At 50.2% G+C, this 27,594-nt stretch overlaps 3 protein-coding genes and 1 long non-coding RNA gene across 13 annotated transcripts in view; 2 read left to right on the forward strand and 2 right to left on the reverse strand.

Annotated features, from left to right (window-relative positions):
• The window catches only part of LOC146895393 (uncharacterized), a 19,551-nt gene extending 14,717 nt beyond the window's left edge, over nt 1-4,834 (reverse strand). The window contains exon 1 of the long non-coding RNA XR_014998075.2: nt 4,560-4,834. This is a non-coding gene — a long non-coding RNA (uncharacterized LOC146895393). The remainder of the gene's footprint in view (nt 1-4,559) is intronic.
• Nucleotides 1,512-10,220, forward strand: Cdk2ap1 (cyclin dependent kinase 2 associated protein 1). Of its 2 annotated transcripts, XM_087903642.1 has the most exons (4): nt 1,824-2,005; nt 5,924-6,018; nt 7,446-7,572; nt 9,493-10,220. In XM_087903642.1, exons 1-4 carry the CDS (start codon nt 1,951-1,953, stop codon nt 9,558-9,560), a joined length of 345 nt encoding a protein of 114 aa, XP_087759768.1. In that variant the 5' UTR covers nt 1,824-1,950; the 3' UTR covers nt 9,561-10,220. The 2 variants fall into 2 exon arrangements, 1 of the variants encoding a protein (XP_087759768.1); XR_015737301.1 differs by lacking the exon at nt 9,493-10,220 and having other exon boundaries at nt 1,512-2,005.
• Nucleotides 10,161-25,805, reverse strand: Mtrfr (mitochondrial translation release factor in rescue). Of its 2 annotated transcripts, XR_014998096.2 has the most exons (4): nt 25,616-25,805; nt 14,746-15,054; nt 13,027-13,418; nt 10,161-10,813 (listed from the first exon to the last, which is right to left on the reverse strand). XR_014998096.2 is itself a non-coding variant. In XM_048447230.3 (3 exons), exons 1-3 carry the CDS (start codon nt 25,784-25,786, stop codon nt 13,155-13,157), a joined length of 744 nt encoding a protein of 247 aa, XP_048303187.2. In that variant the 5' UTR covers nt 25,787-25,805; the 3' UTR covers nt 12,014-13,154. The 2 variants fall into 2 exon arrangements, 1 of the variants encoding a protein (XP_048303187.2); XM_048447230.3 differs by lacking the exon at nt 10,161-10,813 and having other exon boundaries at nt 12,014-13,418.
• Nucleotides 25,806-25,895: 90 nt separating this feature from the next.
• The window catches only part of Mphosph9 (M-phase phosphoprotein 9), a 73,394-nt gene continuing 71,695 nt past the window's right edge, over nt 25,896-27,594 (forward strand). For 5 of the 8 annotated variants that reach the window (XM_048447234.3, XM_085679064.2, XM_085679058.2 and 2 more), the window contains exon 1: nt 25,940-26,079. The gene's annotated coding sequence lies outside the window, so the exon portion shown is untranslated. Of the gene's footprint in view, nt 26,080-26,352; nt 26,580-27,594 lie in introns of those variants that run through there. The other 3 variants (XM_048447235.3, XM_048447233.3, XM_048447236.3) reach the window with 3 other exon arrangements.

Consider the following 27,594-nt stretch of genomic DNA (forward strand, 5'->3'; position numbering starts at 1 on the left):
AAAGTCAGGCAAAAGATATTTGGTACTTTGGTACATGCTGGCAGTTTCAACTACTTGGGAATTTGAAATAGGCAGACTACCAGAGCCTAGAAGTTTAAGGCTATCCAGGGCAACATAACAAACAAATAATAACAACAACAACAACCAAACAAACAAACCAGGCTAAGCATTATGTGGCAGGCCTTTAATCCCAGCGCTCTGGAGGTAGAGGCAGGTGGATCTTTGTGAGCTTCAGGCCAGCATAGTTTACATAACAAGCTAGCCACGGATGCATTGTCATATCCTGTTAAAAAAATAAGTCAAGGATCTTACTGATGAATTTCTATGTATTTATTCATTATGAATTGAAATTGTGCTGTTCTGGATCCTGTTGCGTTTAAATACATTATTGGAATTAATTTTATGCCACGTTCTGCTTTCAAAAATTGACTACTAAAACATTCAAAATTATATATTTGGCTCGCCTTATATTTTTATCAGCCATTGTAGAGAATGGGTAGCATTCATTTCTTTATACGATAAAATGTCACCAAGAAGCGTCTGCCAAAGCAAGCCTAAGGATGATGGCAGGGGTGCTGGTGGAGCGGGGGTAGGAGGAAGAGGCGGTCCCTTCCTCTGCACCTTTAGTCCCAAAAGGAGGGAGGGAACGTAAGACCCTGGTGGTGGTCTTTTTTTTTTCTCTAGCGGAGAAGCTGACGCCGTTGTCACCAGGTACACAGATCATGTCTAAATATGACTAATTAAAAAATAAGAAACAAAAAACCCCAAGCAACCTGCAAACCATGGCGATTAAAAACAACAAAAACGGGTGGGCGTTTTATGTAATTTGATGAGCATTACTATTCAGGCAGAACTCCAAAATATAGTACCTTCGGAAGGTTATTCATCAGATCCCAAATACGTTTGGTGATGACGTTTCAGTCAGTTCCTAGGATGGGTGGGGGCGTGTATGGGGCGGGGTGGAGGTGGGCCGGGAAGAGGGGGTCCAAAAAATGGAGTGTAAACTCCGGGGAGTCGAAACTTTGCCAAGTTCATTCTTGCATCCTTAGCATCTAGAACCGTGTCTGGCACACAGTAGGTGCTCCCTTGAAATATTCCAAAGAGTTCGTGCGCCAAATGCTGTGGATGCGAGGGCGAATTTGCTGAGGCGGAGGCGTCTCCATCCACCAGCTTTTGTCAGTCTCAAAGGAATCTTGGGTTCCCAAGGGTTAAAAAAAAAAAAAAGCCCACTTAATTCAGGCAGAGACGTGACATTTTTTTTTTCTCGAAATAAATGTCAAGAATGGGTTATTCTAATTCTGGGACAGAGCCAGACGTGGGCATCTGGAATGATCTACGTGCATTAAAAAATAAATAAATAAGAAAAAACCCACAACCCCAAAAACCACCGAAAAACAAAAAAACCCCAATCGCCACCATTTTCTCCAGGTAATTTTCCATCCCTGCCCCCACAGTCAAGAGACACAGGAAAAAAAGTACTTCTTCCATCCTGCCTGGCTGTTTAAGAAAGAGGAAGGAACGGGCCAATGAGCGGCGCGCGGGAGGCCCGGGCGCGGCGGGGGCGCCGCGGGGACCGCAGCCCCCCAAACTTTGGCAAGTTGCGGGCGGCGGCGCAGCGCGGGGCGCGGCCGCGGGAGGAGCCGCCCCTCGACGCCCGCCGCCCCCTCCCGGTCCGGGCCGGGCCCAGCACCGGCTGGGCTCAAAGTTTGCGGCCGCCCCTGCGCCGCGCGCCCGATGGATGGGTGATCTACTGCGGCGGCGGCAGGGTGACGGACGGCCATATTTGCCGGCGCGGCCCGAGCCGGCGACAACAAAAAGTGCGCGGGCGCCCGCTGGGCGCTCGGACGGGCGCGAGGACGCGGGGACGCCCGGCCCGGGCCTCGGCCTCGGCCTCGCCGCCGCGCTCGCGGCCTGGCCCGGCTCTGCCCGGCGCGCCCGCCGCCCGCGGGGATGTCTTACAAGCCGAACTTGACCGCGCACATGCCCGCCGCCGCCCTCAACGCCGGTGAGTGAGCGCGGGCCGCGCGCGCCCTAAGTGCCGCCAAGTTGGGGCTCGCGCTGCCCACCGCGGCCCGGGACTCCCCGACTCGCGCGGTGCCCGAGGCGACGAGCTCGCCGAGGGTGTGTGTGTGTGTGGGGGGGGGATGTCCCGGGCCGGGGCGGCTCGGACGCCGCCGTCTCAGCCGCCCCGCCGCCATGATTCCGCCGCCCGCGCCGCCAAAGTTCGCGGTGCGCCCGGCGCTCGGCGGGGCTGCGGCCCGGGCCCGGGTGCGAGTGGCGGAGCGGTCGGGGATGGCGGGGAAGCGAGGGCGCGGGCGGCCGGGTGAAGAAGGCTTTTTCCTCAGCTCCTTCCCCCCCCCCTTCCTAGGGATTTTTGGGCGGCTCGGCGAGGGCCCCTGCCGGCGGGAGGCGGGAGCGGCCGGGCTGCGCGGGGAACGAGGCGCGGGGCGCCGAGGGTCGGTGGAGCGGGACAGGCCAGGGCCGGGCCTCGTGCGGGGCGGCGGGAGGAGGCCGGACGGCCGCGGGCCTGGAGGGAGCCTGGCCGGGGTCGCGGGCGGCGGGTGGCCCCGGGGCGGGAGCGCCTCCCGCTCCCCGCGCCCTCGGGAGTCCATGGGAAGAAGTTGAAGTGCCGGGGCCTCGTGGGCCCTGCGTGCGGCGTGCTAGGTCCCGCGGGTCTCCATCCCGGAGTCCCCACGTGGGTCCCGGAGGACCGCGCCGCAGAAGCCCGGGGGACCCGGTGTCCCTTCCCCGCCGGGGCTGGGCGCTGCCGGGAAACTCCTGCGAAGTTCCTAGGCAGCTTTCCGTGGTGCCCAGGGGCTAGCCCCGGACCCCGGGGGCATTCGTAGAGACTAGCTTTGTGTCCTCTCCGTACCCCTAGACATTTGCCTGTGAGCAGACCACTCCCCAAAACAGACGCGAGGTCGGTGGTGGGGTGGGGGTCTGGAGAGCTAAAGCCTCCTGGGACAGTTGGGGTCTGAGTTGCTAATGGTCGCTGTGTGCCAAATGTATCACCCATGTTGGCACTTCCAACTTGAGGGGGGGGGTCTTGTGTTGAAATGTTGAGCCCAGAACTCCAAAAATCCCCCAAGGGACCTCGAAAAGCCCTGGCCATGTAGTTTAAACTTCTTGGACACTGCTCTTTGGGATTTGGAAAAGGTTGAGATTTAGGGTGCCAGCTTGGGAGAGTTGAAACGCTCCCACGTGGGTGCAGAGCCCCCCAAAGCACGCAGCCACTGTTTCACCTCAGATGGTTTCATCTCCCCCCTCCCGAGTGACAGGCTTTGTTGGCAGGTAGGATTTTTGTCTCTAGTCTCTTTGGTCAGTGTCTAGGATGGAAGGGCAGTGGGTTGCATTGCCAGGCTGTGGGAAGCCAGAGACAGCTTGATCTGGGATAGCTGCCCCAGGTTCTTCAGCTGGGACCTTTTGGGGTTGTGGGTCACAGCGGCAGGCAGCCCCCGGGACTTTGAAGCCCTCTTCTGGGCTTGCTGGCACCTGTAGTCAGCTCAAGTTCTTTTTCTAATGGGGCATGCCAGGAGGTGTACCGGGGTCTTCAGGTGTCCGGCATTTTGGTGGGGGCCCGCCCGCCTGCCGGTGTTACTTCGCCGAAAGCCCTGCTCTCCCTTGCCATCTGCATCCAAGATGGACTCTCACAGTGGCTCCTCCGCCTTCCCTGTCATCATCCCTCACGCCCTCCAGCCCTGCCTCCTTCTCACTGAGTTGCCAAGCTTCGGCCTGGCCGGCGGTGGCAGTGGTGGAGTTAGACAAAGCCCCCGCCTCCCCCGCCCGAGAGCGCCCCCCCACCCTCGGCGCCCCAAGTGGCGGGAAGGCCGCCAGCTCCCCAGGCCCAGGCCGCTCTTTGTCTGGCGTGGGGGCGGGGAGCTGCGCCTGGCCCCAGGAGCTTCCTGGCCTCTGCCAAGCCCTCCCGGCTCTCTGCACACTGCGCTCATTGTCTGCGATGCTCCACACGGCTGTGCTGACGTGGAGCCGCCTCCCTGGCCTCCCTCGGCCCAGGTGCCTGTCTTCGGGAAGGAGAGGACCCTTCCGCCACGACTCCCGGGGAGTGGGGGGCAGGTTTGACTCAGTCAGTCAGGCTCATCTCGGGGGTGATGGAACACCAAGCTCTGAGGTATTGCTTGAGGCCCTCCACCCCTACACGGGTGTTTCTTATTCCTCCTCTGCCTGCCCCACAGCCCCATAATCCCACCCCACGTCATCAAATTGTAGGATAAATCTGCTGTTGGAGTATGGCCTCAAACAGATGGAGAAACACATCCACAAGGGCCTTGTCAGAGGTCCCACAGCCAGGAGTGGCACTGCTGGGACAGAGCCCCAAGTCTGTCCAGGAGAGAAGGTGGGACTGGGAGGTGACAGCGGTGAAAAGCATGGGGAAGCAGAAGAGGTGCCCCGGCTGGCTGGCATTCTACTTAGACTGTGGTGCCAGGGTCCTCTAAAGGCCTCGTGTCCTCTCTCACACATGCCACCCTTCAGCATTTACCCCTCTAGCCTGTCTGAGCCCAGAAAGGGCTTGACGACATGTAGTGGGCAGGATTGGAACTCACCTCCTGGAAGGAGCCATCTCTAAAGGCTGGGGAAGTGGAATTTGGCCATGGTGGTGAGGAAGCGAGGGTCGCTCCAGTTGGGTAGCATGCCCCCAGTATGCTTTGCTCGGGAACCACGTCCATACGTGGTGCCTAAACCTGGGTGTACACTCTGTGCCTAGGAAAAGCCTCCCCATGCTGTTGCCTGCTTGGAGGCAGGGGTTGGGGTTGCCAGCCTGCTGCGGAGCCACTTCCCATGCAGTGTGGCTCACCCTGCAGCCAGGCCCTGGGATTCACTGCTCCTCCCAGCGCCAGGCCAGCAAACCCAGCTCCTGAACTTCCTTTCTCCTGTCCCTCCCCTCGCCCACATCAAGTGAGCAGCTGGTGACTTGGCCAGCCTGGCACCAGCTGTCCATCCCTGGGGCCAAGTCTGCAGAGCCTGCTGTGTGTGTGAGACAATTTGGCTCTGGGGGCGGTGGTCTGGCAGCTGCCGAGCAGGACTAGGTAAATTCTCCATGGTTACTGCTGTTTGTAATTCGAAGGACATCCTTTACCCGCCTAATGGCCACTGGGTTGCCATTATGGGCCTGCATGCTCCAGCCAGGGGCCTCCTCCTTCCACATCCAGGATGACATTCTGCTCTGGGCTCTGAGCCCTGCTTTGTTCTAGTGGCTGCACCTGGATAGTGTTCTCAAGGGCTGGATTCCAGACAGGGGGTGTTAGGCCCCTCTTTTTGGAGTGCAGAGTGCATGATGTGTGTGTGTGTTTTGCATAGACAGTCGGGAGTTCTTTTCTTTGGAGAGGGGATGAGAAGCCCAGAGTGGTTGAGGGGCATGTCTGAGGGGCAGCACAAAGGCTGCTCTCCAGACCCTGCTTTGTGTGCATGCAGGGCACCTGTCTCCCTCTGGGGTTCTGTGCCTTAAGGTCTTTGCGGGTCTTCCTTGCTGTATTTGTCCAGCACAGGTGGGTGCATAGGAACACAGAGGTGGCTGCGTATAAGGAATTCTATCCCAGGTTAGGCCAACCTTGTTAGTTGCCAGTCTCTGGCTGTAGCTCTGGTTCTGAGTGGGGACTGGGATGGGGTCAGCAAGGATTAGGCTGAACACAGCTGCCAGATTCAGTTTTGGTAGTGGTCTCTAGGGGTCATGTGCATGGGCTGAGGAGGACCGTCTTTTGAGGCACGAGGTATGTAGGGAGTGGCTGCCCCCCTCATATACTTCCTTCCGTGCATCTAGACTGGTGTCTGGGCTGTGACCATTAGAGGTTGAACTGAGGTCTCTGTCCTGTAAATCAAAAGTTTACAAGTGGGGGCCTAGATGGGGGGACAGTTGCAGTACCCAGTACCCTTTGGTATAACTCTGACTTCTCCCTCCTCTTTACTGCAGGAAGTGTCCACTCGCCTTCTACTAGTATGGCGACATCCTCCCAGTATCGCCAGCTGCTGAGTGACTATGGGCCACCATCATTAGGCTACACCCAGGTATGGCAGTGTGGGTGATGGGAGGGCCCTGGGGGCAACCGGGACACTTAAGGGGATAAGGACCACTGCTGGTAGGAGGCATTGAGGGGACAGAAGTGGATCAGAGCAGTCCCTGGGTTCTCCTGCGTGTCCTTAGCCATTGCTGGGACTTGGCTCCCATTCTTCATTTGATGGATTAGAATGCAGGGCAACTGGGACTGTTCCAGGGGACCTGAGGGATATGGGGACACAGGAAAGGGCCAGTGGTCACTGCGCTGCTCAAGCTGCCAGGTGCATGTCCATGGTTGTGTTGCTTTGTTTCCTGGGCAGGTAAGGTTCAACTGGTGTTGGACCTCTATGCTGTGACAGAGGAGGGGGGACAGCATATCGGGAGCTGGAGATGAGTACGGTCCCAAGTCATTTTCTTGGTTTATAACTGGTTCTATCCTTTATAAGACTATGACCCTCTTGGAGACCCAGTTCTCTTATCAATCCATTGTGGTGACCTCAGGGTCATGATCTGGGGGCAACTGGGCTGCTATGCATTGAAGTTTTTTACAACCCTGGTTGCCAACAGGAAAATTCTTTCTGTGGGCTAAGCCCCAGCCAGTGTTCTGGGGTTGCCATGGAGGTCTCTCCTTGACACAACCTCTAGCCATGCCCCGACAGCCTATCCTATCCCAGGAGGAGAAAGAGGCTCGGGCCCGGGAGCGGGACAGGCTGAAGAAGCGGAGGCGGCGGGAGGATGGGCTGAGGCGCAGCTTGGAGCGGCAGCGCAATGCCCTGGCCATGCGGCGCCGACGTTGGGAGAAGCGGGAGGCCAGGAGGCGAATGTGCCAGGAGGCTGAGCTCCTGGCCTGCAGGCCGGGTGGCGAGGCTTGGGAGTGGAGGCAGCAGAGGCCAGAGGAGAAGGCCAAGTCCCCGGACAGAGAGCTGGCTGCCATGGTCCAGCTGCGACAGGAGGAGAGGACCGAGCCAAGGCCCTCACTGATCTGGGTGCTTGCTTAAGCCATAGCCTGGAGTCAGAGACTGTCTGTGGGAAGGATGTGGTGTGTTTGATAAATTTTAGCCCCATCCTGGGTCCTTAGCGATGGTTGAGGTCCCCCAGTGGTGACCTCTGTCTCTGTCTTACACTCTTTGTGGATGCTTCACTCCTAGGAGACGCCCCTCTCCCCTCATGGATTCAGGTGTCCCCTGTTACGTGTCACTTTGACACCAGATCTTTCTTCCTGTGTGGATGGTAAAGTGGTTTCTGGATGGAGACTTGCATGTTTTCTGAGTTGGGGGACAGCAGGTGAGGGCCTCTTGCCCTGCTTTAGAGTTGTACCTATGTGACAGCTCTAAAGCTGGGGCAGTCCTGAGATGCCAAGGCTAGGCCTCTTTCCCTCCACCCATGTGTGGCCACTGGGGTGGATCCGTCCATCCAAACCTTTGTTTTCTGGTCCTAGGGAACTGGAAATAGCCAGGTGCCTCAGAGTAAATATGCAGAGCTGCTGGCCATCATTGAAGAGTTGGGGAAAGAGATCAGACCCACATATGCAGGGAGCAAGAGCGCCATGGAGAGACTAAAACGAGGTAAACCAGGGGCGTGCTTAAGAGTCTTAAGGTTGCCTGTCACTGTTGAAGACTTCTGAAGTCGAGCATGTCGGTGGGGTACCTGTAGTCCCAGCTCCTTGGGAGGCTGAGGCAGGAGGCTGAGCCCAGGAGGTAGAGAGGTCTCCTAGAGGACACACTGGAGGCAGTCAGGGAAAGTCCCTTGATCTGTGGGTTAGTGATACACACGTGTGCTGTTGCAGGTGTGGCAGCTGGGTTTGAGGGGCTACTGGGGTTTCTGAGAAGGGGTCACCCCTCACTACTGTACCTTGTCAGAGAGGGTCTACTGACCCTAATGGAGCGTTCTCCCCTTCTGTGCTCCCGGGGGGGGGGGGGGGGCAGGCAGCTGTGACTACAGAGGCTCTCCTCTGATCAGGATAGGGAGCAACTTGAGAGTTCCTTTTGTGTTTGTTTGTTTCTGATTTTTTTTTTTTCAAGACAGGGTTTCTCTGTTATTTCTGACTGTACTGGAACTTGCTTTGTAGACGAGGCTAGCCTTGAACTCAGAGATCCACCTGTCTCTGCCTCCTGAGTGCTGGGACTAAAGGTGTGCGCCACCATTGCTCATCTGATTTTTTTGTTGTTGTTTTGTTTTTGTTTTTCGAGACAGGGTTTTTCTGAGTAACAGCTCTGGCTGTCCTGGAGCTCGCTTTGTAGACCACCAGGCTGGCTTCTAACTCACAGAGATCCGCCTGCCTCTGCTTCCCAAGTGCTGGGACTAAAGACGTGTGCCACCACTGCCTGGCCCCATTTTTTTTTTAATTGTGGCAAAATATATGTAACATAAAATTTAACATCTTAACAACTGAAGTTCTTTCATATTATTGTATAGCCATCACACTGTGTGCATCCAAAACCTTTTATCTTACAAATTTGAAACTACTCATTAATTCAAATGGTCCCCACTGCCCTTGAGATTCTTTAGTGACTGAAAAGGGAGAGTGATGTCACAGAAAGCAAGGGAATCAGGTGTGAAAGATGCTGAGCAGCGTGCTACCTCATGACAAAGCTGCTGAGGGGACAGGCGTTCCATTTAGAAGTTATCAGAGGAGCCAGGGCTGTAGGTTCATTCCTGACCAGGAGGGACTTGGTTGATGAAAAACATTACAGAACGAACCTAGGGAAGAATGGAGATGGCCTGGATCTGGAGGTCCCTGGTCTGTGCCAAGGGCCGCATGAAGTCAGACTTGCCAGCCACAGCTAGGCCAGCTACGGATCGGTTGTAGCCGAGAGCCGGCTCGGCTGAGTCCATGGAATCTCTGTGAAGGTGACTAGACTGAGTAGGAACGGGGACAGGAGTGGAGATGGATGGCAGCCGACAGTGAGAGATAGGATCCCCTGTGGCACCAACCCTGCTGCTTACACAACAAGAGGACAACTGGAGAGCTGGTTCTAGATAGAGATCCCTGGGAAGATGCTAACCTGTGATGTCTTAAGCAAATTTGCACCCACCCCTAAAGCCAGTGAATTGAATTATATATGGATGTACCAAGTGGCCATTGCAGGATACATCCCGAGGGAGCTGCTGGCCCTACAAGAATGAGGAAGACTTCATGTCACCCTAGCCAGCTGCTGAACTAAGCACGTCACACCAGTGTGAAAAGATTTGAGGCTGTCTTGATTTTTGCCTTGAGAGTACTAGGATTGCAGTGTGAGCCACCACCTGGGCATAGCATTGTGATTTTTTTTTTTTAAAGGAGCGAACTGGATGTTACTGGCCTTGAACTCCTAGGTTCAAATGACTTTCTCCCATCACAGCTTCCTTAGCAGCCTGGCCTTTGCGGTGTTTGGATTGAGACCCTCTATTCCACTCCAGAATGAGGATATCGTGACTGGGGTCTAACCAACATGCTTTCTTCCTGCTCTGTGCATGGGCTGATGCTGTCTCTGTTTCTCTTGCAGGCATCATTCATGCCCGAAGCCTGGTTCGGGAGTGCTTGGCCGAAACGGAACGTAATGCCAGGTCCTAGCCCTGGCCAGTCTGAAGGCCCATCTCGCTGCCCCATGGAGATGACAGGCTTTGTTCAAAATGGCAGCAGTTTTCCTGCCCTGGTCATTAAGCTCTGAACCCACATTCAGATTGGGAAGACATTTTGCAGTTACTGACGATGTGCATTTTAAGTAGTTAGAAACGATCCAGCTCTTTTCTTTCCAAGCATTGATTTGAAAGATGTTTGTGAAGCCACTTCACAGCAAGCTATTGTTTGCCCCCAAATACCAGTGTCCCCCTTAAAATCTCCCTTTGGATACACTTGCCATTTGCCTCACCCCAGTTGACTTCTTTCCATGAGCTCACCTGCCTCTGAGGACTGGAGTGCAGACCACAGCACATCTGCTTAGTAGCTGGCCTGCCTGTGTACAGTGTAGACCTGCTTCACAGAGCTGCTCTGCTTAAGCGTTTGCATGACTGATGCTTTGAAGTCAATCTTAAACATGCACAAGTTATAAATACAGAAGAAAGAGCAATCTACCCAACCTGCCACGTGCCCTGCAAATGTCCATCCTGAGACTGTGGATCTCAGTTCCGTGTTTACTGTGAGACGGTCACAACATCTGGAAGAAAACGACTGTAACTGTTGCATCTTTGTATTTATTACTTGATGTAATAAAGCTTATTTTCATTAACAGTTTGTATTAAGATGTGGGATTCTTGAGTCTTCAGTGGTTGTTTTTCTTTGGGGGAGGACAGTTATAGTTGACACAGGCCTTGGTTTCCCCAGGGTTGGGGGTCACTATTGAAGCTTCTGATGGAGGGTTTGGAGATACCTGCTAAATGCATTTCCTATCTGACTCAGAGACATCTCACCAGCACAGCGGGTGTGAACTGTGTGCCTCAGTCTCAGGGATAACAGGCCCACATGTGGCCCCAAGGGAGGGAGGCGTTAGTGATGAGCCCTGGGGCGCTGTTCCACCATCCAGCAGGTGGGTGTTTCAGGGATCTCCTGGGCAGTTTGTTCACTCCTGCAGTCCCAGAACCTGGGAGACAGAGGCAGGAGGATCACATACTTTGTGCCAGCCAAGCTTCATAGTGAAGCATTGCTTTAAAAAAAAATCATAATGATATATGCTCCGGTGCTGAGGAAAACGAGTCGTGCTTGGATATATTGAGTCATTGTGGTCTCCACAGTATTTACTGTGACGCAGGAGTTTCTGCCGAGTGAAAACTGGTCCTGTACAAGGCTTTGTTCTGAGCTGCTTGAAGACGCGTATCAGATATACAGTGCTGAGGGTGAGAAGCAAAGAGCCCATTCACAAAGTGTTCAAAGGCTAGCGGAGGGGACCATGGGCTCTGCTGCATCTCCACGGCAGAACACCAGTGTGCAAAAGGAAACAGAAGCTGCCCTTCCTAGCTACAGTTCTAAATTTGCCTTCCTGTGAGTTTCTTCTGCCTCTTTCCCTAACTCCCTGTTCAGGGGAGCCTGATTATAGGAAGGACCTACTGTTACAACAAAGGGATCCCTGTTTGGAGTATCCCAAGGAGCAGCTTCCATATGTATGTAATGCAGTATCCAGCCTAGAGCAGCTTAATGAACTGTGCTTCTCCACCTCTAGGTGAGGCAGGTAACAGCGAGCCTCACTGTTTTCCCTATCTGTAGATCTATAGCCACATGTAAACAGAGGTTTCTCTGTCCTGCCCCATCCCAGAGTCCCTTCTCAGAAGCTTAATGGCCAAACAGCTCATAATGCACAGACACAGAAGATGCATTAAAGAGGAGGGAGTGGTACTTTGCAGGTGTCATGGACTCACCAGATATGAGGTATAGAACATCAAGTTTCCATGTCAGGTGATGCCAGTTAGCATGATTTGCCATTGTCTACTACCAATCACAAAGCCTGCCTCCATATAGTAACTGATACTGACCAGAGGTCATGCACACACCCTTTCTAGAAGACATGCAGGCTCCTGCCTGTCCAGCGGGAAGTTCACCACCTGCTAGAGGCCTTCTGCTCCCGGCTTGATTGTCTTACTCGGAAGTCTGGTTTGGCATCGCCCTCCTTACCCTTCTCTGGTTATTTTATTTTTCTCCTTGCTTCCTCCTCTGCCAGGGTACACTTGTCCCTCTAAAGTGACATCAGCACACCTGTCGTGGCATTTCCCCTTCCTGAGACAGGATCTCACTATATCCTGGAATTTACTATGTAGGCCAGGCTGACCTTGAGCTCACAGCTGGGATTAAAGATGTGGACCACCTTTGGAATTCTAACAGGGAAAGCAAACCAAACAAATGAAAAACCACCTGTAGCTTTGTGTGGCGGTGCACGCCAGTAATATTTGGGGGAGACAGAGACATGAAGACCAGGAGTTCAAGGCCAACCTGGGCTACATGAGACCTTAACTCCAAAACCAAAGACTGTAAGGTCCAATTGGCAAGTTCCACATCCATTTCTGGTGCTGTGATAAAATACCCGGGCAGAAAGCAACTTATGAAAGAAGAATTTATTTAGCTTGCTATTTCAAGTTACAATAAGTCATCTTAGGGGAAGTCAAGATAGGAACTCAGTAGTATACCACATCTAGTCAAGAGAGTAAAGCATCATTGCTTGCTTTTCTTAGCGAGCTTTCTTGTATTCTGGATTCCTGTTTAGGGAATGATGCTGCCCACAATGAGCTGGGTTTTCTGACTTAGTTAACAATACAGATAATTCCCACAGACATCCTTATAATTTCTCACTAAGACTTCCCTGGTGATGGTAGCTTTGTGTGAATTATTAAAACCAGTAAGCACAGCAGGTAACTTAGTGCCATTTCACTGACAGCTTGTTTTCTTCTCTTTGTTTTTTAGTTTTTCAAGACAGGGTTTCTCTGTAGCTTTGGAGCCTGTCCTGGAACTAGCTCTTGTAGACCAGGCTGGCCTCGAACTCACAAAGATCCACCTGCCTCTGCTGGGATTAAAGGTGTGTGCCACCATCGCCCGGCCAGTTCGTTTTCTTTACCATACCCTTTACCAAAAACTAAGGCTAAATGATACCTTAAGACAGCTCAGCAATGTCCCTGGAGTTGACAAGATGCCAATAAGTGCTATTGTTCAGTTCAACTTGCCATAAAAGTGGGGTTAACTAATATCAGTACTCTATCAAATTGTTTTTTTTATCTTAACCTTGTATTGCTTATTCATATTTATTTATTTATTCTTTCATTTATTTATTATGTATGCAATATTCTGTGTGTATGTCTGCAGGCCAGAAGAGGGCACCAGACCTCATTACAAGATGGTTGTGAACCACCATGTGGTTGCTGGGAATTGAACTCAGGACCTTTGGAAGAGCAGGCAATGCCCTTAACCGCTGAGCCATCTCTCCAGCCCCCTGCTTATTCATTTTTGTATGTGACAAGTGTGGGCATACATGTCACAGCATACATCAGGAAGTCAGAGAATAACTCTGGAGTCAGTTCTGACCTTCCACCCTTATGTGGATTTTGAGGCTCAAACTCACTTGTGGGACACGTGCTTCTGCCCAAGCCCTAGCGCTCCCAAGTGCTGAGACTGCAGTGTGTACCACCACTTCCGCCTCCAGGCCGCTCTCTTTAGATGCTCCAACACTTGTGCCAGGCATTACCACTGCTATTCCCGAAAGCCCCCTGGCACACCATCAGCACCAGTCCTTTCCTCAGTGACGTGCTGACTTGCTTCCCATAGTTCTTTCAACAACTTCTTTTTTTCTAGGGTCTCCTTTGCTCTTTTCTTCTTCGCTTGCTTTTTCCTCCCAGCCTCTAGTTTTTCTTTGTGGACACGGCTGTTTTCACCATTGTAGAAAATATCCACTTTCTCCTGGAGGATTTTCCGAGCTATCTTTCTGTTCTGATCCACTGATCGTGTTTGGTGGCACTGTAAGAGATCACGGCAGGAACGTGAAAACCATGGGTGTGGGGAGACGGGCAGGACCTCAGAGCCCTAGTCCCTCAATCCACCCATTCTTCACAGAGGGAAAGGCATGAGCTCCTTTGAGTAAGCCATGTGGGTACTGGGAATCAAACCTGGGTCTTCTGGAAGAGTGGGCCAGTGCTCTTAACCACTGAGTCATCTTTTCACCCCCAACAATAGCTTTTAACTAATTTAAGCAGTTTCCAAGTAACAATGGAAGCATTGACCAGAGTCTCTAGCATGTGGTCAGGGAGCGACCCCTGTGGAAAATTCGTATGCCATTCGCAACCGTGTATCCGTCTGGATAACAGCTTGCCACAACATTCAGTTTATGTGGAAATGACAGTGGCCGGGGCCTAGCAGAGTTGAGGGGCAAAGGAAATGCTGTGGTGTGAGGGGAGATTTTCAAAAGGAAAACGAAGCTAGTGACAAGTGCAACAAAAATGCTTCTGGAATTTTGTTATGAATGAGGGTTTTAACTTATGTCTTCTTGGCCCCAGAAACTGGACTCCCCTTGAGGGACACTGGGTGAGCAAGTTCCTTGTCTGCTTCAGGCAGTAAGCAGTGTTTTCCGGCCTCACAGCTAACACACAGAGTGCCTGCTGTTAGACTGGCTGTGCCGGGGAAAGTCTGCTCTGCCTGCATGCTCCTTCAGGGCCGTGTGCTGCTCTGGGCCCTCTAGTGATGGACACACACACAGCAGTGGCGTGGCTGGCTGGTGGCTCTACTGGCCTCACTCCTATTTCAGAGGCAGTGGGTCTGCTGCGCTCTGGGCTAGAAGGCACCTGGCCACTGGCCACACCCCCTTGACTAGAGACCGCCTTCTTTAAGGAAGGTTTACACTGGCAGCTGTGAAGAGCGCTTTGCCTTTGCTTCCACTCCACCTCATCTCTTCCTAGGAAGGGCAAGTGTTAGAGATATTTGCAAAGCAGGGCACAGGGACATGGAGAGCTACCCTACCGAGGACTGAGATAGCTAGCCAGAAGCACAGTCCATCAGTTCCATGCGCCGACCAGGGGTGGCTTTGGGGGCAGCAGGTTTAACCACAGCATCCCTTGCTGGTGACACACAGCTAAATTCAAGGACAGTGGCAGAGCTCTGGCTCCTGAGACTGGGCAGGAGGTTCATTTCCGGAGGGACAGACAGCTCAGGGTTTGGGTACATCTGCAGTGCCCTGATTATACTGGGCTGGCAGAGCATGCCAGTGCCCGAATGGGCATGCCCCTTACTGAAACCTGCTGTGGCTGCAGACCTGGATTCCTCTCATCTACCCGCCCCCTCCACTCTCTACCTTGACCACAATGCCGGAAGGCACATGTTTGAGCACTACACAGTTGCTGGTTTTGTTGGTGGCCTGGCCCCCTGGACCATGGCCTTTCACAAACTGTTCTTCAAGCTCACTCTCATTCAGGGGAAGCAGAGCAGGATAGTCCTTTCTGCCTGCCACCTGCACTGCAGTGGCAGCCATTCCTGGGAAGAGCAGTGCTGGCTTCTCCTGAAGCCCAAGTCCCCAGTTCCCTGAGCACATCCTGATCAGCGGTGCAGGGAAACGGAGCAAAGCCCAGGTGCTCATCGCGGACACAAGGCGGTGCAGCAGGACCTGCGATGGAGAAAGAATGAGGCCATCTTTTCACTTTGCTCTCCAGAGGACAGCCAGGCTTCAAACACAGCTTTTCATACAGCCTCAGTGGCAGCCCTTCATGTCCAGGGCATGTAGGGGACAAGCAAAGGCAGGCGACTCAGCAAGGCACGCCTCTCTGGGCACGAGTTGCCCAGAGTCCTAACTGGACATGCCCTGTCAGCTAATACATGTATTATTTCCTTTCTTCCTTTCTTTTTTAAGCCTATAGCATGGGGTATTCCCATCCAAGCACTGACCAGGCCTGACCCTGCTTAGCTTCAAAGATCAGCACATTCGGGGTGGTATGGCCACAGACTACACATTTTCTTATAACACACCAAAAATATCTTCTGAGCACCTGGAGGTGCCATCTCCTTAGGCAAGAGGTACTAAGTGTGACATTTAAAGGAGCAGGGCTGTGGTTGGGTAGAGACATTAAAGAGCACATTGAGGAAGAATTAGGACCTGAGTCAAGGACAGTATTTAAATGTGAAATCTATATTTGTGCAAAGATGACAGTATCAGTCTATTTTACAGCTGAGCTTAAAGTCTGACATAGTAAATCCACAACAAAACTTCACTGTCAATCAGTGCCCTGACTGTTGGCTTGTAATGCTGGCAGTTTCACGGACTTGAATGGGAACATCTGCCCTCGGATGCACTGCCAATAATGTGATCCAACTGGTCTTGTTACCAAATCAAGCAGTTTCGACTAAGGCGCCTGTTAGGCCTAATCACCACCAAGGATGTGTGAGTGATGTTCAGATGGACCCATGCATGAGCTAGCCAGAGAAGACACTCAAGACTATGTGGGGAGTGAGCACCCATGCACATTCAACCCATTCTTAACAAGTTACACCCCCAGGGTCAGAAAAATCTTTAGCTTCTAAACAATGAAAGAGTTAAATAAAGCTAATCCTAGCACTCAGGAGGCTGAGGCAGAAGGACTGCCAGGAATTATGAGACCAACCCAGTTTATAAGACCCGGTCTAAAATTCTAAGATTTAACTAATGACTCAAGATACAGCACAGCACTGAGATCACTTAGCTGACACATGAACTGGACAGGGAATTGTAGCCACAGGACATGGTCAACCCACAGGCTTTTGAGGTTTTCAAGGGGTCAATGGATCAGTTGCTCAGTAAAAAAAAGGCGGGGGGGGGTCACTGGTAAAAATGAGCTGCTAAGACTCCTTGTGAATTTGCTTTTCTCCACACACCTCACATTTGGTAGAAAAGAGCAAAGGAGAAAGTATTCTGGGGATGGCTCTCCTAATGATTCTGGGGCTCGGCAGCCAGGTAATCTCAGAACCACAGCTTACTTGAGGACTGTGCCTCTGTTGAGCGTGTGCAGGCGCTCAGCATAGGGATGCTGCTTTCACACGGCTCTCCCTGAGGCTCTCAATAGCAGCCAAACCTGGGGACAGAGTCCTGGCAGCTGGTCTGTGACATATGGAGGAGCTAGCTCCTAAGATGACCAGCCCTAGGACAGGACTGCCCAGGTTGCACGCAGTCACCTGTGACCGCTGGTCCCTGCTCTGTCTGCCCAGGTGAGTACTGGGGAGGCTCTTGAAGGCACACTGTACTTTGGTGCTTTACTTTTCACTTTGTTAATTTATTTATTTATTTTTTTCTTTTTTGAGACAGGGTTTCTCTGTGGCCCTGACTGTCCTGGAACTCGCTGTGTAGACCAGGATGGTCCGAACTCAAGAGAGTGCCTGCCCCAGTGCTGGGTTACAGGTGTGCACCACCACTGCCTGGCTTGTTTATTTTTTAACTTTATTTATGTAGGTTTTAAAAACATTTTATTTAATCATCATCATCATCATCATCATCATCATCATTATTATTGTGACAGAATCTCTATTATGTAGCTCTGGCTGTCCTGGAACTTGCTGTATAGACCAGACTGAGCTCAGACTCCCAGAGATCTATCTGCCTGCCTCTGCCTCCTGAGCGTTGGGATTAAAGGCATGTGCCATCATGCCCTTTTAAAATTTTCTGTATTTAGTGTTTTGCCTTCATGTATGTATGTGTATCATGTGCATGCCTGGTGCCACTGAGGCCAAAAGAGGGTGTTAGATTCTCTGCTACTGGAGTGGCAGACAGTTGTGAGCCACCGTGTGTGTGTGTGTGTGTGTATGCTGGGAATTGACCCCAGCTCTTAACAGCTGAGCCATCTCTCCAGCCCCTACTTAATTTTCTTGTTTGTTTTGAGGCAGGACGTGAGGCTGGGCTTGCTCGCCCTCCTGCACCACCTCCTAAGTTCTGGAATCCCAGGCGTGCACCGCTCTGCACAGCTCCCGCGTCTCTCTCCTCTCTCCTGCGTTCTTCCTTCTTTCTGTCCATTGCTCAGGATTTTGAGGCAGATTTTCATATGCAGCCCTGGCTGGCCTGGCACTCTACAGACCTACGACTAAAGCCACGAGTCACCATGTCCCACTTTCCTTGTATAAATGCAAGCTTCCGAGCAGCCAGAAGAGTTGATAACTACAGTGATGCTGGGTGTATGAACCTCTTCTTCTGTGGGAAACGGATGTGATGAACTCTAACACACAGTCTTCTCAAGCCTTGCTACTGCTTGCTTTCAAGTCTATGATATGGGCCTTTTTGTGACATTCAATGTGTCCTGCCATAGTCATGGGTGATATTTAAGACAACAGTGGAAGGGGCTTCTGTGGAGAGGCATAAATCAAAACTCAGAGCAATGAAAATGGTGCTTTAAAAACTATTTTGCAGGGAAGGAGGATGGAGAAATGGCTCAGTGATAAGAGTGCTTATTGCTCTTACAGAGGACATGAGTTCAGTTCCCAGCACCGACACGGGGGGGGGTCACTCCTTATAATTCCAGTTCCAGGGGATCCAATGTGCTCTTCTGGCCTCTGAAGCACTGCATACACACAAGTACACACACAATAATTAAATCCAAATGCAATAATCTGAGTTTGGTCCTGGGACTCTTGGTAGGAACTGACTCCTGAAAGTTACCCTCTGACCTCCACGTAAGCACCATGTAGCACATAAACACATGTTTAAAAATACTTTTTTAAAGCACTAATAAAAATACTGGTTTTGTTCAATGAGTCTGAAGTATTTTAGAATTATCCTTAGGAAAACATGAGTGAGCCACGCAGTGGTGGCACACACTTTTAATCCCAGCACTTGGGAGGCAGAGGCAGGCAGTCTACACAGAGAAACCGTTTCAAAAAAAAAAAAAGGAAATGATAAGTGATCAGGATGTGGTGGTTCCCACTTGAAATTCAAGGCCAGGCCAGGAGTCATAAGACTGTCTCAAAAGAACAATAACCAAGGGGCTGTAGAGATGGCTCAGAGGTTAAGAGCACTGCCTACTCTTCCAAAGGTCCTGAGTTCAATTCCCAGCAACCACATGGTGGCTCACAACCATCTGGAATGGGGTCTGGTGCCCTCTTCTGGCCTGCAGGGATACACACAGACAGAATAGTGTATACATAATAAATAAATATTAAAAAAAAGAACAATAACCAAGGGCAGTGCAGTGGGTAAAGATGCCACCAAACCTGATGGCCTGTGTTCTCTCCAAGGAACTCATAAGAGGAGAGAACTAGCTCCCCAAACTTGTCCTCTGACCTCCAGATAGGTGCTGTGGCATGCACCTTCTTCCCTGACAAAATAAAATGTAATTCAAAACAAAACATCCCCAAATCAACAAAGAAATGTGACAAACCCAGACACTATAATCAGGAATGGGGCTAAGTTCATGTCCAGAATTGCCCTTTTCTTACTTCTGCTCTCAGTGTACGGAACAAATTCTGCTGTGTAGCAGAAGGCTTCAAGTCCCTGGGGAAGGCTGACCACGGAATAGGAGCCCAGGGTCTCTCCCGACTGTCTCTTCCACTGGTTAGTGAGCAGACCGGACAGGACAGCAATGATAACACAGCGCCCTGACAAAGACAGGCCAGACTCCCAGACAAAGGACGGCAGGGAGTGTGCTTTCACCAGCAGCTGTCACAGCTACCGGGCCCATCTCTGCTCTGTCTTAGTTCAGAGCTGACGGGCACCCTGGAAGATCTCCCACCCAGCTGAGTTCAAGGAGGCCCCCAGCGTTCAGTGACTGAGAGCTCTGTTTAATGGCTAATTCCAGTAGCCAATCAGACAATGCTAGACACTCCAATGACTGCTAAAAATGACAAACACACCATGGCTCTGCTTCCCTAAGGCCCAGACTGGATTTCAGGTTTTGTGTCACCACAGGGCAACCTGAAGTCTTCGGGGACAATAGAAACAGCTCAAATTCTAGCTCATTGTGACATTAGAAAAATACGAGAGAAAATGTCAAAAAGAAGTGCTAGTAAGGGGAGACCGGCAGCTGGCAGCTCTGCCCTAATTCCTGTCTGGGAATATGGGCTTTAATGTGGGGCTGGTTCTGTACTTGACTTCCCTGGCCCTCCTTTTTCTTTGATGATGGCTTCAGCTATTCATGAGCCGATGAAGTCTGGGTTAAAGCCTCCCACTGTCTGAGTCCTGACTTGGTCAAGTGTAGAGAGAATAGACCTGCCAGACCTTCCAAAAGGGACTGAATTTGTCTGGTGGAAAATCCGGTTAAATACTTGCTAAGCATCAGGCATAGGCCTCAAGAAGCATGAGCAGTTTGCCCATCACAGAGACATGAAGGCATGTATAACTACAACAGATGCTACAGCCTAGGCTGTGCTAGCTGTAGGTCCCAGATCCCCACAGCGCTCTTGTCACCATTTCTAGATCACCTCAGATCTGGGAGGGTACAGCTGCAGGGATGGTCTGCGACAGAGCCATCCCAGGTCAAATGAGACATTTCCACAGCCCGAATGTTGTGGATGGGAGCAGGGGAGTCTTTTTAGATCTCCTGAGAAACGAAGACTTGGGCTGGGAGTTCAGTGGTAGAGTTTTGCTTGCTTAGCTTGGCTCTGGGTTTCATTTCCCAGCATTGCAATAGCTAAGTCAAGTTGCAGATTTTTAAAACCAATGGGACTAGTGGTCTGGCTCAGCACAGAAAATGTAAAGGAGCTTCTCACCAAGTCTGAAGACCTGTGTTCAATTCCTAGAGCCCACTCTTGCAAGTTGTGTTTTTCCCTCCACCTGCACACACACAATTGCATGTTTTTCCCTCCACCTGCACACACACAAATGCATGCACGCAATTAAAACAACCCATGAAGAATATGTTTGTCTGAGTTCAAGAAGGTTCCCAGTATTCAGTGACTGATTGTTTTGTTTAATGGATAATTCCAGCAGACCATTCTTTCTACACTTGGCCAAGTTAGGACTCAGACAGTAAGAGGCTTTAACCCAAAATTTGGTGGTCCATAATTTTGCATCTCCTGTGTTAGACTTGGGTGCTGGGATTATTATATCCAGATCAGGCAAGGGAATTGATTTTAATTTCAATTTAGGAAAGCTCATGGGTTTCAATCTAGAACTGCTGTTTCTTTAAAAATGTACTGCTTAGTGTTTCCTTAGAAAGGTAAGGTGCTCACTGGGCGGTGGTGGCTCACCTTTAATCCCAGCACTTGGGAAGCAGAGGCAAGGGATCTCTGTGAGTTCGAGGCCATTCTGGTTTACAAGAGCTAGTTCCAGGACAGGCTCTAAAGCTACAGTGAAACCCTGTCTTGAAAAAAAAGAAAGGTAAGGTGCTCAGAAGTCTCCCAAGCCACAGCTTCCACGGTGTGTCAACCTTGCAGAAGCTTCATCAATACTAAGCAGAGAGAACCCCTGTAGAGAGAACTCCATAGGGCAGTTTAGAAGAGATGCTCTCGGGAGGTCTGGCTATTCCTCAGCATGCGACCTTGGGGCAAGCAGGGAATCAGACTCTGTTTTTCAGAATCTCTGCTTTTTGTTATTATTGTTTTGAGTCAGGGCCTCTCTATGTAAGTCCCAACTGGCCTGGGATTCACTATGTAGTCCAGGCTGGCCTTGAATTCAAAGAACTCTGAGATCTGCCTCTGCCTCCTGAGTGCTGGGATTTAAAGATGTATGCCCCATGCCTGGCAGACTTTATTGCCCCAGGTAAGGCCGTTAGTATTGGTTCAGGGACCACACTCTGAGTAGTATTCCGAAGGGCTCTGAGCAGTATTGCCTGCATCCTGACACTTAGGATGGCAAGACTGAAGAGAGGCTTGGAATCATGATGGCAGTGATGAGGATCCAGGAGTGTGAGGGATCAGTGGTTCTCAACCTTCCTGATGCTGCGACCCCTTAACAAAGTTCCTCAGGTTGTGGTGACCCTCAAAGTCATCACTTTGTGACTATGTCATGAGGCTCTGGGTCTATCCCCAGCAGAGCATAAACCAGGCTTGGTAGTGCATGCTTATAATCCCTGCACTAGAGAGGCGGAGGCAGGAGGATCATAAATTCAGGGCAATCCTCAGTTTGACAGCAAGCTTGAAGTCAACCTGGGATATATGGCCCTGCTTTGATCTGGGAGAACAGTGGCAGTGGAGACCACTCTGGATCTGGACTGAATTCAACAGGTTTGTTGCTACCTAGGTCAAGAGACAACTAATGAAATAGATAAAGGGACCAGCATCCCGTCTTCACAATACCAACATCCTATTCGTCTTCTTACAGTGGAGACTGTCAAGGCCTCTATTTGTGGAGTCTCACAGGAACCCTCACCTATCAGCAGCAGTCTGAGCCCACAACAGGACACCGCGACAGCACAGCTAGCGACACAGCCTTCAATCTGAAACTCCCTAAAGCCTATGAACCATCAACGTGTTCAGTATTTGTTTAATACTCAATGTCTTCACCAACCCTTCACAGTACAGTAGTGAGCTGGCTCTGGGTGTGCAAACCTGCAATTTCAGCACCTTTGAGGCTAGCCTGGGCTACGTAGACCCAACTCCTTAAAAAAAAAAGCTAAGCCAAAAATGATAGTATAAAGAAAATAAATAAGGCACACTGTGTAGACTCCCTTAAGGATGCTCACTGTGGAAGGTCCTGAGGTTTTACAAAAAAACGGGATCGTATAGCTTAGGATGGCCTCAGACTTACTACAGAGACTAAGACGATCTTGAACTTCTGATAGTCTACTGAGTTGGAGTACTGACCAGCTGTTTTCAACTTTATTTGAGTCAGGGTCTCATTATGAAGCCCTGGCTGGTCTGGAACTTGGTATGTAGACCAGGTTGGTTCCAATTTGCAGAGATCTACCTGCCTCTGTCTCTTAAAAGCTGGGATTAATGGCGTGCGCCACCATGCCTGACTGACTGTTTTTCAAGACAGGATTTCTCTGTGTAGCCCTGGCTGTCCTGGAACTTACTCTGTAGACCTGACTGACCTCAAACTCACAGAGCTCTGCCTCTGTCTGAGTGTTAGGATTAAAGGTATGTGCTTTGATTTCAACTTGTGAAACTAAATTTATCTTTTTCCAAGTATGTTTCTTAACATCTCCAATGTGCTCTTTCTTTCTATTCCTTAAAAAAAGTTTGCTCACTTTCCTTAACCTTCTCTGAGTGTGTCTCTCATTTTATCACAGAGAGACTATACCGCAGAATAGAATAAGCTTTCTTTCATTTCCTTTCCATGTGTGGGTGAGTGAATATGTGCTTGCAGAGGTCCAAGTTGATGCTGGGACTCCTCCCCCATTGCTCTTTCACCTTAAACAATGAATCAGGATCTTAACTGAACCCAGAATTCCCTCGTCAGCTTGCTCTGGAGATTCCCCACCTGACCTCCAATGCTGGTCACCACTCTCACTGGGCATTTCATGTGAGTTCTGGGTATCCAAACTCTGGTCCCAACACGTGAGCAGCAAGCGCTTCAACCGCGGAGTCGCTCTCCAGTCTATAATTTTATTTCGAGACAGTTTTCCTGTGTAGCCCAGGCTATCCTTAATCTTAATATCCTATTGCTCCAGCATCCCAAATTCTGGGATTACAGGCCTGTGCTATGTTACCATGAAGAATAAGTATGGACTATGTAGTTCTCATGCCTAGAGTTGTGATTTACTTACTCTACAGTCATGGTCATGTCTCCTCATGTGTAAGGGGAAGATCTTACCATGTAGGGTGAGGACAAAGCCATGTATGTTGCCACAGACACAAAACTTTTAGTGCATATTAGGTGGTAGCACATCACCCTTAAACTGCACAAGTGGGGAGCTTTTGACTCCGTCATTTAAGCTGCGGTCTGATAGCATAATACCAGCCTGAAAAACAATGGTCTCATGGGTATTTTAAAGCTCAAAGTAAAATGGCATCCAGAAGAGTGACCTGAAAGTTATTTTGTTTGATTTGGTCCAGTTTAAGAAGTTCCTGGAGCTGGGCGGTGGCAGTGTACGCCTTCAATCCAGCACTTGGGAGGCAGAGGCAGGTGGATAGCTTTTGAGTTTGAGGCTAGCCTGGTCTACAGAGCGAGTTCTAGGGCAGTCAGGACTGCACAGAGAAACCCTGTCTTGAAAAACAAAACAAAACAAAGTATCTGGAAACTATGAGAACACCAAAGAGCTGCTGTTTGCTCAGATCATAATTCTGGTGTATGAGATCAGGTGCCAAGGAGATCATTATGATGCCAAAATTCCAGCCTGCCTTCTTTGCAGGTTCACACTGACACACCAAGCTGCCTTGATTGAACCAAGTCCTGGCTGAAATAACCGCAGGAAGTATGGAATATAGTAGAAAAATACCCCAAATTTAAATATAGGGTTGGAAATGTGGGCTCTTAAAAGAATAACTGCTTAGCTATGGATTTTCAGCACCACAAAATGAATCAAAACACAAATATAAACCTGACAATCTTCCATGTTTACTAGGTAAACTAGATTTGGTTTTATTGCTTCTTATTTTTTGCTGTGAAGGATGTCCCTCCCCAAACCGTTTGCTAGAAAATGTCAGGAACACAAAGTGACACCTTCAAGTCACACCAAGAAACAGGAGGGAGAGACAATTCCAGAACCAGAGTGGCAGGAGTTCTAGGACAGCAAAAGAACTAACGAATGAATGAGACCTTACCAAAAGCTTTACCTAAGGTAAGAAACATGGCATGTACAAGCTTATCTATGTCAATGAACAAAACAGTTTAGTCAGGTGGTGGTGGCATACACCTTTAATCCCAGCACTCACAGAGGCAGGTGGATCTCTGTGAGTTCGAGGCTAGCCTGGTCTACAAAATTAGTTCCAGGACAGTCAGGGCTACACAGAGAAACCCTGTCTCGAAACAAAACAAAACCAAAAAACCAGTTTAATCACAATGCTAGTTCCTGAACATTTGACTTAACACATCAACAAATTAAAAACAAATTCTCTAAAAATTACCTAAAATGAATATACTGAAGCTGTGTTGGTGCACACTGATTGGTCATCCCAGAATTTGTGAGGTAAAGGCGGGAAGATCAAGCGATCAAGGTTAGCCTTGGCTACCTACTGAGTAGGTATACCAGAAGGTCAACTGGGGCTGTAAGAGACCCTCTCTTAAACAGCAAAACAGAACTCAAGAAAAATACTACTACTCAAATGATACTGTGAAAACAAAACAATCCAACAACAAAAACCTCTCCCAAATTTACAGAGCATTTCTGGTTTGTGGCAATGACTTCTGTGTGGTTAGCAGCTAGTAGTAGCTGCCTTTGGAGTTAATATACACATCTGTAGGAGGAACACAGCTTTCTCTGATGAGCTGTTTGAGAAATTCCTAATTCTCACTTATCTGAATGCAAGATTCTAGTGTCTTTAATTGTTAGTCTAATAGATTAAATCTGGACAAACTGAAATAAGTGAGAAACATTTTGAAATATGGAGTCACTGAAAACATCTGTGTGCTTAAACATCTGATTTTGGTTTGGTGTATGGTCATGATACTGATGAGTGGATGAATCAGTGGAGACTGATCCACGTACACTTTAGATCTGGCATACACCTGTAAGTTTGGGGTTGCTACTGAATTTCACTGTTGATATGTGTCTGGCCAGGCTTGAAAGCATACGGCCTTTAATTTGAGCATTTGAGGAACAGAAGAGAGCAGATTTCCGTGAGTTCAAGGCCAGCCTGATCTACATAGTGAGTTCTAGGGTAGCTAGGGTTATATAGTGAAACTGTCTAAAACAATACTAATAAAAACAAGTGGTGGGGTTTTAAGGAGGAGGGGATGAGTTTTTTTTTTTTTTTGTAGGTTTGCCATTTCAAGGGCAAATACATCTCCCGCATCCTGACTTCGCAGTAGCAATCCTGAACTTGATTGCCTCGGCAATACTACGTGCTATTCCAGTACTGCACTTGCTGCAAGGCAAGATCTACTGCCTAAGTATCGACACGTTTCTCCTTGGGCCTCCAAGGAGCTACCTTCTCCAGAGCAGCGAACTCTCCCCCACTCCTCGCACCAAGAGTCCGGAGAGAGAGACACAGCCAGTCTCCCTAAACTTAGGGTAAAGAGTCCAGACAACTTAGCTCAGGAGTCAGGCCGGGAAAGATCTCAAGTAAGAGACGCAAGTCGGAAGCAGGTCAGGAGTTCCAGCATCAAGATCTCATCCCAGAGCCTGCGACAGTAGTAACCAGGCTCGTCGGAGCCGGGCCTTGCAGACGCTTACCTGTTTTTGCACCGGCCTCCAGCCGGAAACATTCAACAAGAATCTACACGACGGGGAAATCAAAAGTGAAGTCTGCGTTGATTTTTCACCCCCTGCGCACCAGCCCCCAGGTCCGCGCATGCGTCCTACTCCTTCGGCGTCTTCCCTAGCCTGCCAGAGGCTCATTCTCATTAACTACGCATGCGACAAACCGAGGCGTCGTCCCGTAGTTTCTAGAGAACCAATCGGCGGGGGCCTCGACCTCAAGCCCCACCCTCACGCCGCTTGCGTCGCCCTGCCCTCTTTGGCGCGAGCTGCGCGTCAGGGAACGAGGGAAGGCGCCTGTGTGCGCCGGCTCGTCCCTCTCCGGAGCAGCCAATTGCCGGTGAGTCGCCGGGCACGCGCGCGGGCGCACGCCTCCTGGAGTTTAACGGTCGCGTGAGGCCAATTTCTCGGGCCAGGCTAGGCAGAGACGAGAAGGCCAGGTAAGCGGTCGCGGCTTGTGGGCAGCTGCGTGCCGCGAGGGCTGAGGACTGAGTCTTAGACGATCCCATCAGAGGGGACCCCCTTGGATGCATTGACAGGCTAGGGTGAGGGACTGTGGCTACCGCAAAGCTAGCCGGAGTCCGCTGCTGTTGCGGGCGCTCTTTCTAGATCGTGCCCTTGAGTGACATCGGCGAGGCCCAATCGGAGAACGGCCTTTGCAAGGGGCGTGGGTGCTCGCCCCCTCCCACCGGTAGTGGAACCCACGCTTCCATTGGAAATGACAGTGATCGTGAGCGGTTCTCCATCATGCCTGCTGCCTTGTATTCTCTCGCCTCCGGTCTTGAACCGATAGCCGCCACCCGCGACTAGGGTCTGACTTCTGCCCCTGAAACCACCCCGTACTGGTTCCTTTCAGCCTCCCCGCAGAGGAAGCCCTGTGAACTTTCAAATTGTTAATACTACTCCGTCACTCCTGCCTCCGACTCCAAAGGGTTGTAGGGTGAGGGACAGAGCATCTTCTTTTGGTGCTGAAAATTATATTAGAAATGTCTGTTCCTGTATTCAGTTTCTATCAAGTTTATTTCAGATTCATAGCGGGTTTCCCCCTTTTCTCCTCGCCCTTCCCCGTCCCGGGAGAGGTGTCATTGAGGTGCTAGTGGTGTTTCTATCTGAATCTTGCATCCGGATTACCTCAGCGGAGGTGGATGTGGGGGAGGGCCTGTGAGAAGAGATGAAACTGTAGATCCACCTCTCTGGAGAATTTGTGGTCATTTGAATCCACATATTTTCCTTGCCAGTTGGAAGAGGCAGCCCCTGGATTTTTCAATACCCCATTTGTGATGTGCCAGACACTGGGGTGGGTAGGTGGCGGAAGTCAAATCCATTTGGTTAGATCTGGTCACCCTTTGCCTCTGTACCTGTCCTGGAGGCAGTACTTCTTTAGCTTCAATGAACTGATTGTGTTCTTTAAGCCCTGGAAAGTGAGAGTTGGGTGGAACAGGAATGTGAGAAAGTTCTTCCGATGCAGTCTCTAAACTCCTCTATTTATAAGCAGCATGGTTTTTTTTGTTTTCGTTTGGTTTGGTTTGGTTTGGTTTTTGTTGATGTTCCCCTCATCTTTTTCTCTTCCCCCATCTCCTTGAAATCAGTGGATTCTGGAAAGACGAGGCATATGGTTGGGCTTATGACAGCAAGTTTAAATCTATATATCCAGATTTAGTAAAATTTTAGTTAACTTGTTCAGAGTACAAAGTATTGAGAATTGTACATCCAGCCATTTTTAACAGTTAAATAGCTCTTAAACGCAAACATAAAGACTAAATAGTTAAGTCCTGTTAAGTGACTACATAAGTTAACAAACCTTCTGCTAAAAAAGTGAACCAGGCCTGAAAGTATTCCATTTATTATGTAATAGAGTGCACCTAGAACCTTGACTATTAAACACAAAATTCTGAAATATTGCCTGTAAGAGATAATATGATTCTTACAAATTACCTTAAAAAGACATATGGTCC

This window comes from Myodes glareolus, chromosome 2 (genome assembly GCF_982192425.1).
Source record: "Myodes glareolus chromosome 2, mMyoGla1.1, whole genome shotgun sequence".
Lineage (NCBI taxonomy): Eukaryota > Metazoa > Chordata > Mammalia > Rodentia > Cricetidae > Myodes > Myodes glareolus.

Coding starts and splice junctions, on each gene's coding strand:
- Cdk2ap1 (XM_087903642.1), top strand. CDS start 1,951: ATGTCTTACAAGCCGAACTTGACCGCGCACATGCCCGCCGCCGCCCTC. Junction 6,019..7,445: donor CATCATTAGGCTACACCCAG/GTATGGCAGTGT, acceptor TTCTGGTCCTAG/GGAACTGGAAATAGCCAGGT. Junction 7,573..9,492: donor CATGGAGAGACTAAAACGAG/GTAAACCAGGGG, acceptor TTTCTCTTGCAG/GCATCATTCATGCCCGAAGC.
- Mtrfr (XM_048447230.3), bottom strand. CDS start 25,786: ATGAGAATGAGCCTCTGGCAGGCTAGGGAAGACGCCGAAGGAGTAGGA. Junction 15,055..25,615: donor GGAGGCCGGTGCAAAAACAG/GTAAGCGTCTGC, acceptor TCTCCATCGCAG/GTCCTGCTGCACCGCCTTGT. Junction 13,419..14,745: donor CTTCCGGCATTGTGGTCAAG/GTAGAGAGTGGA, acceptor GATCTCTTACAG/TGCCACCAAACACGATCAGT.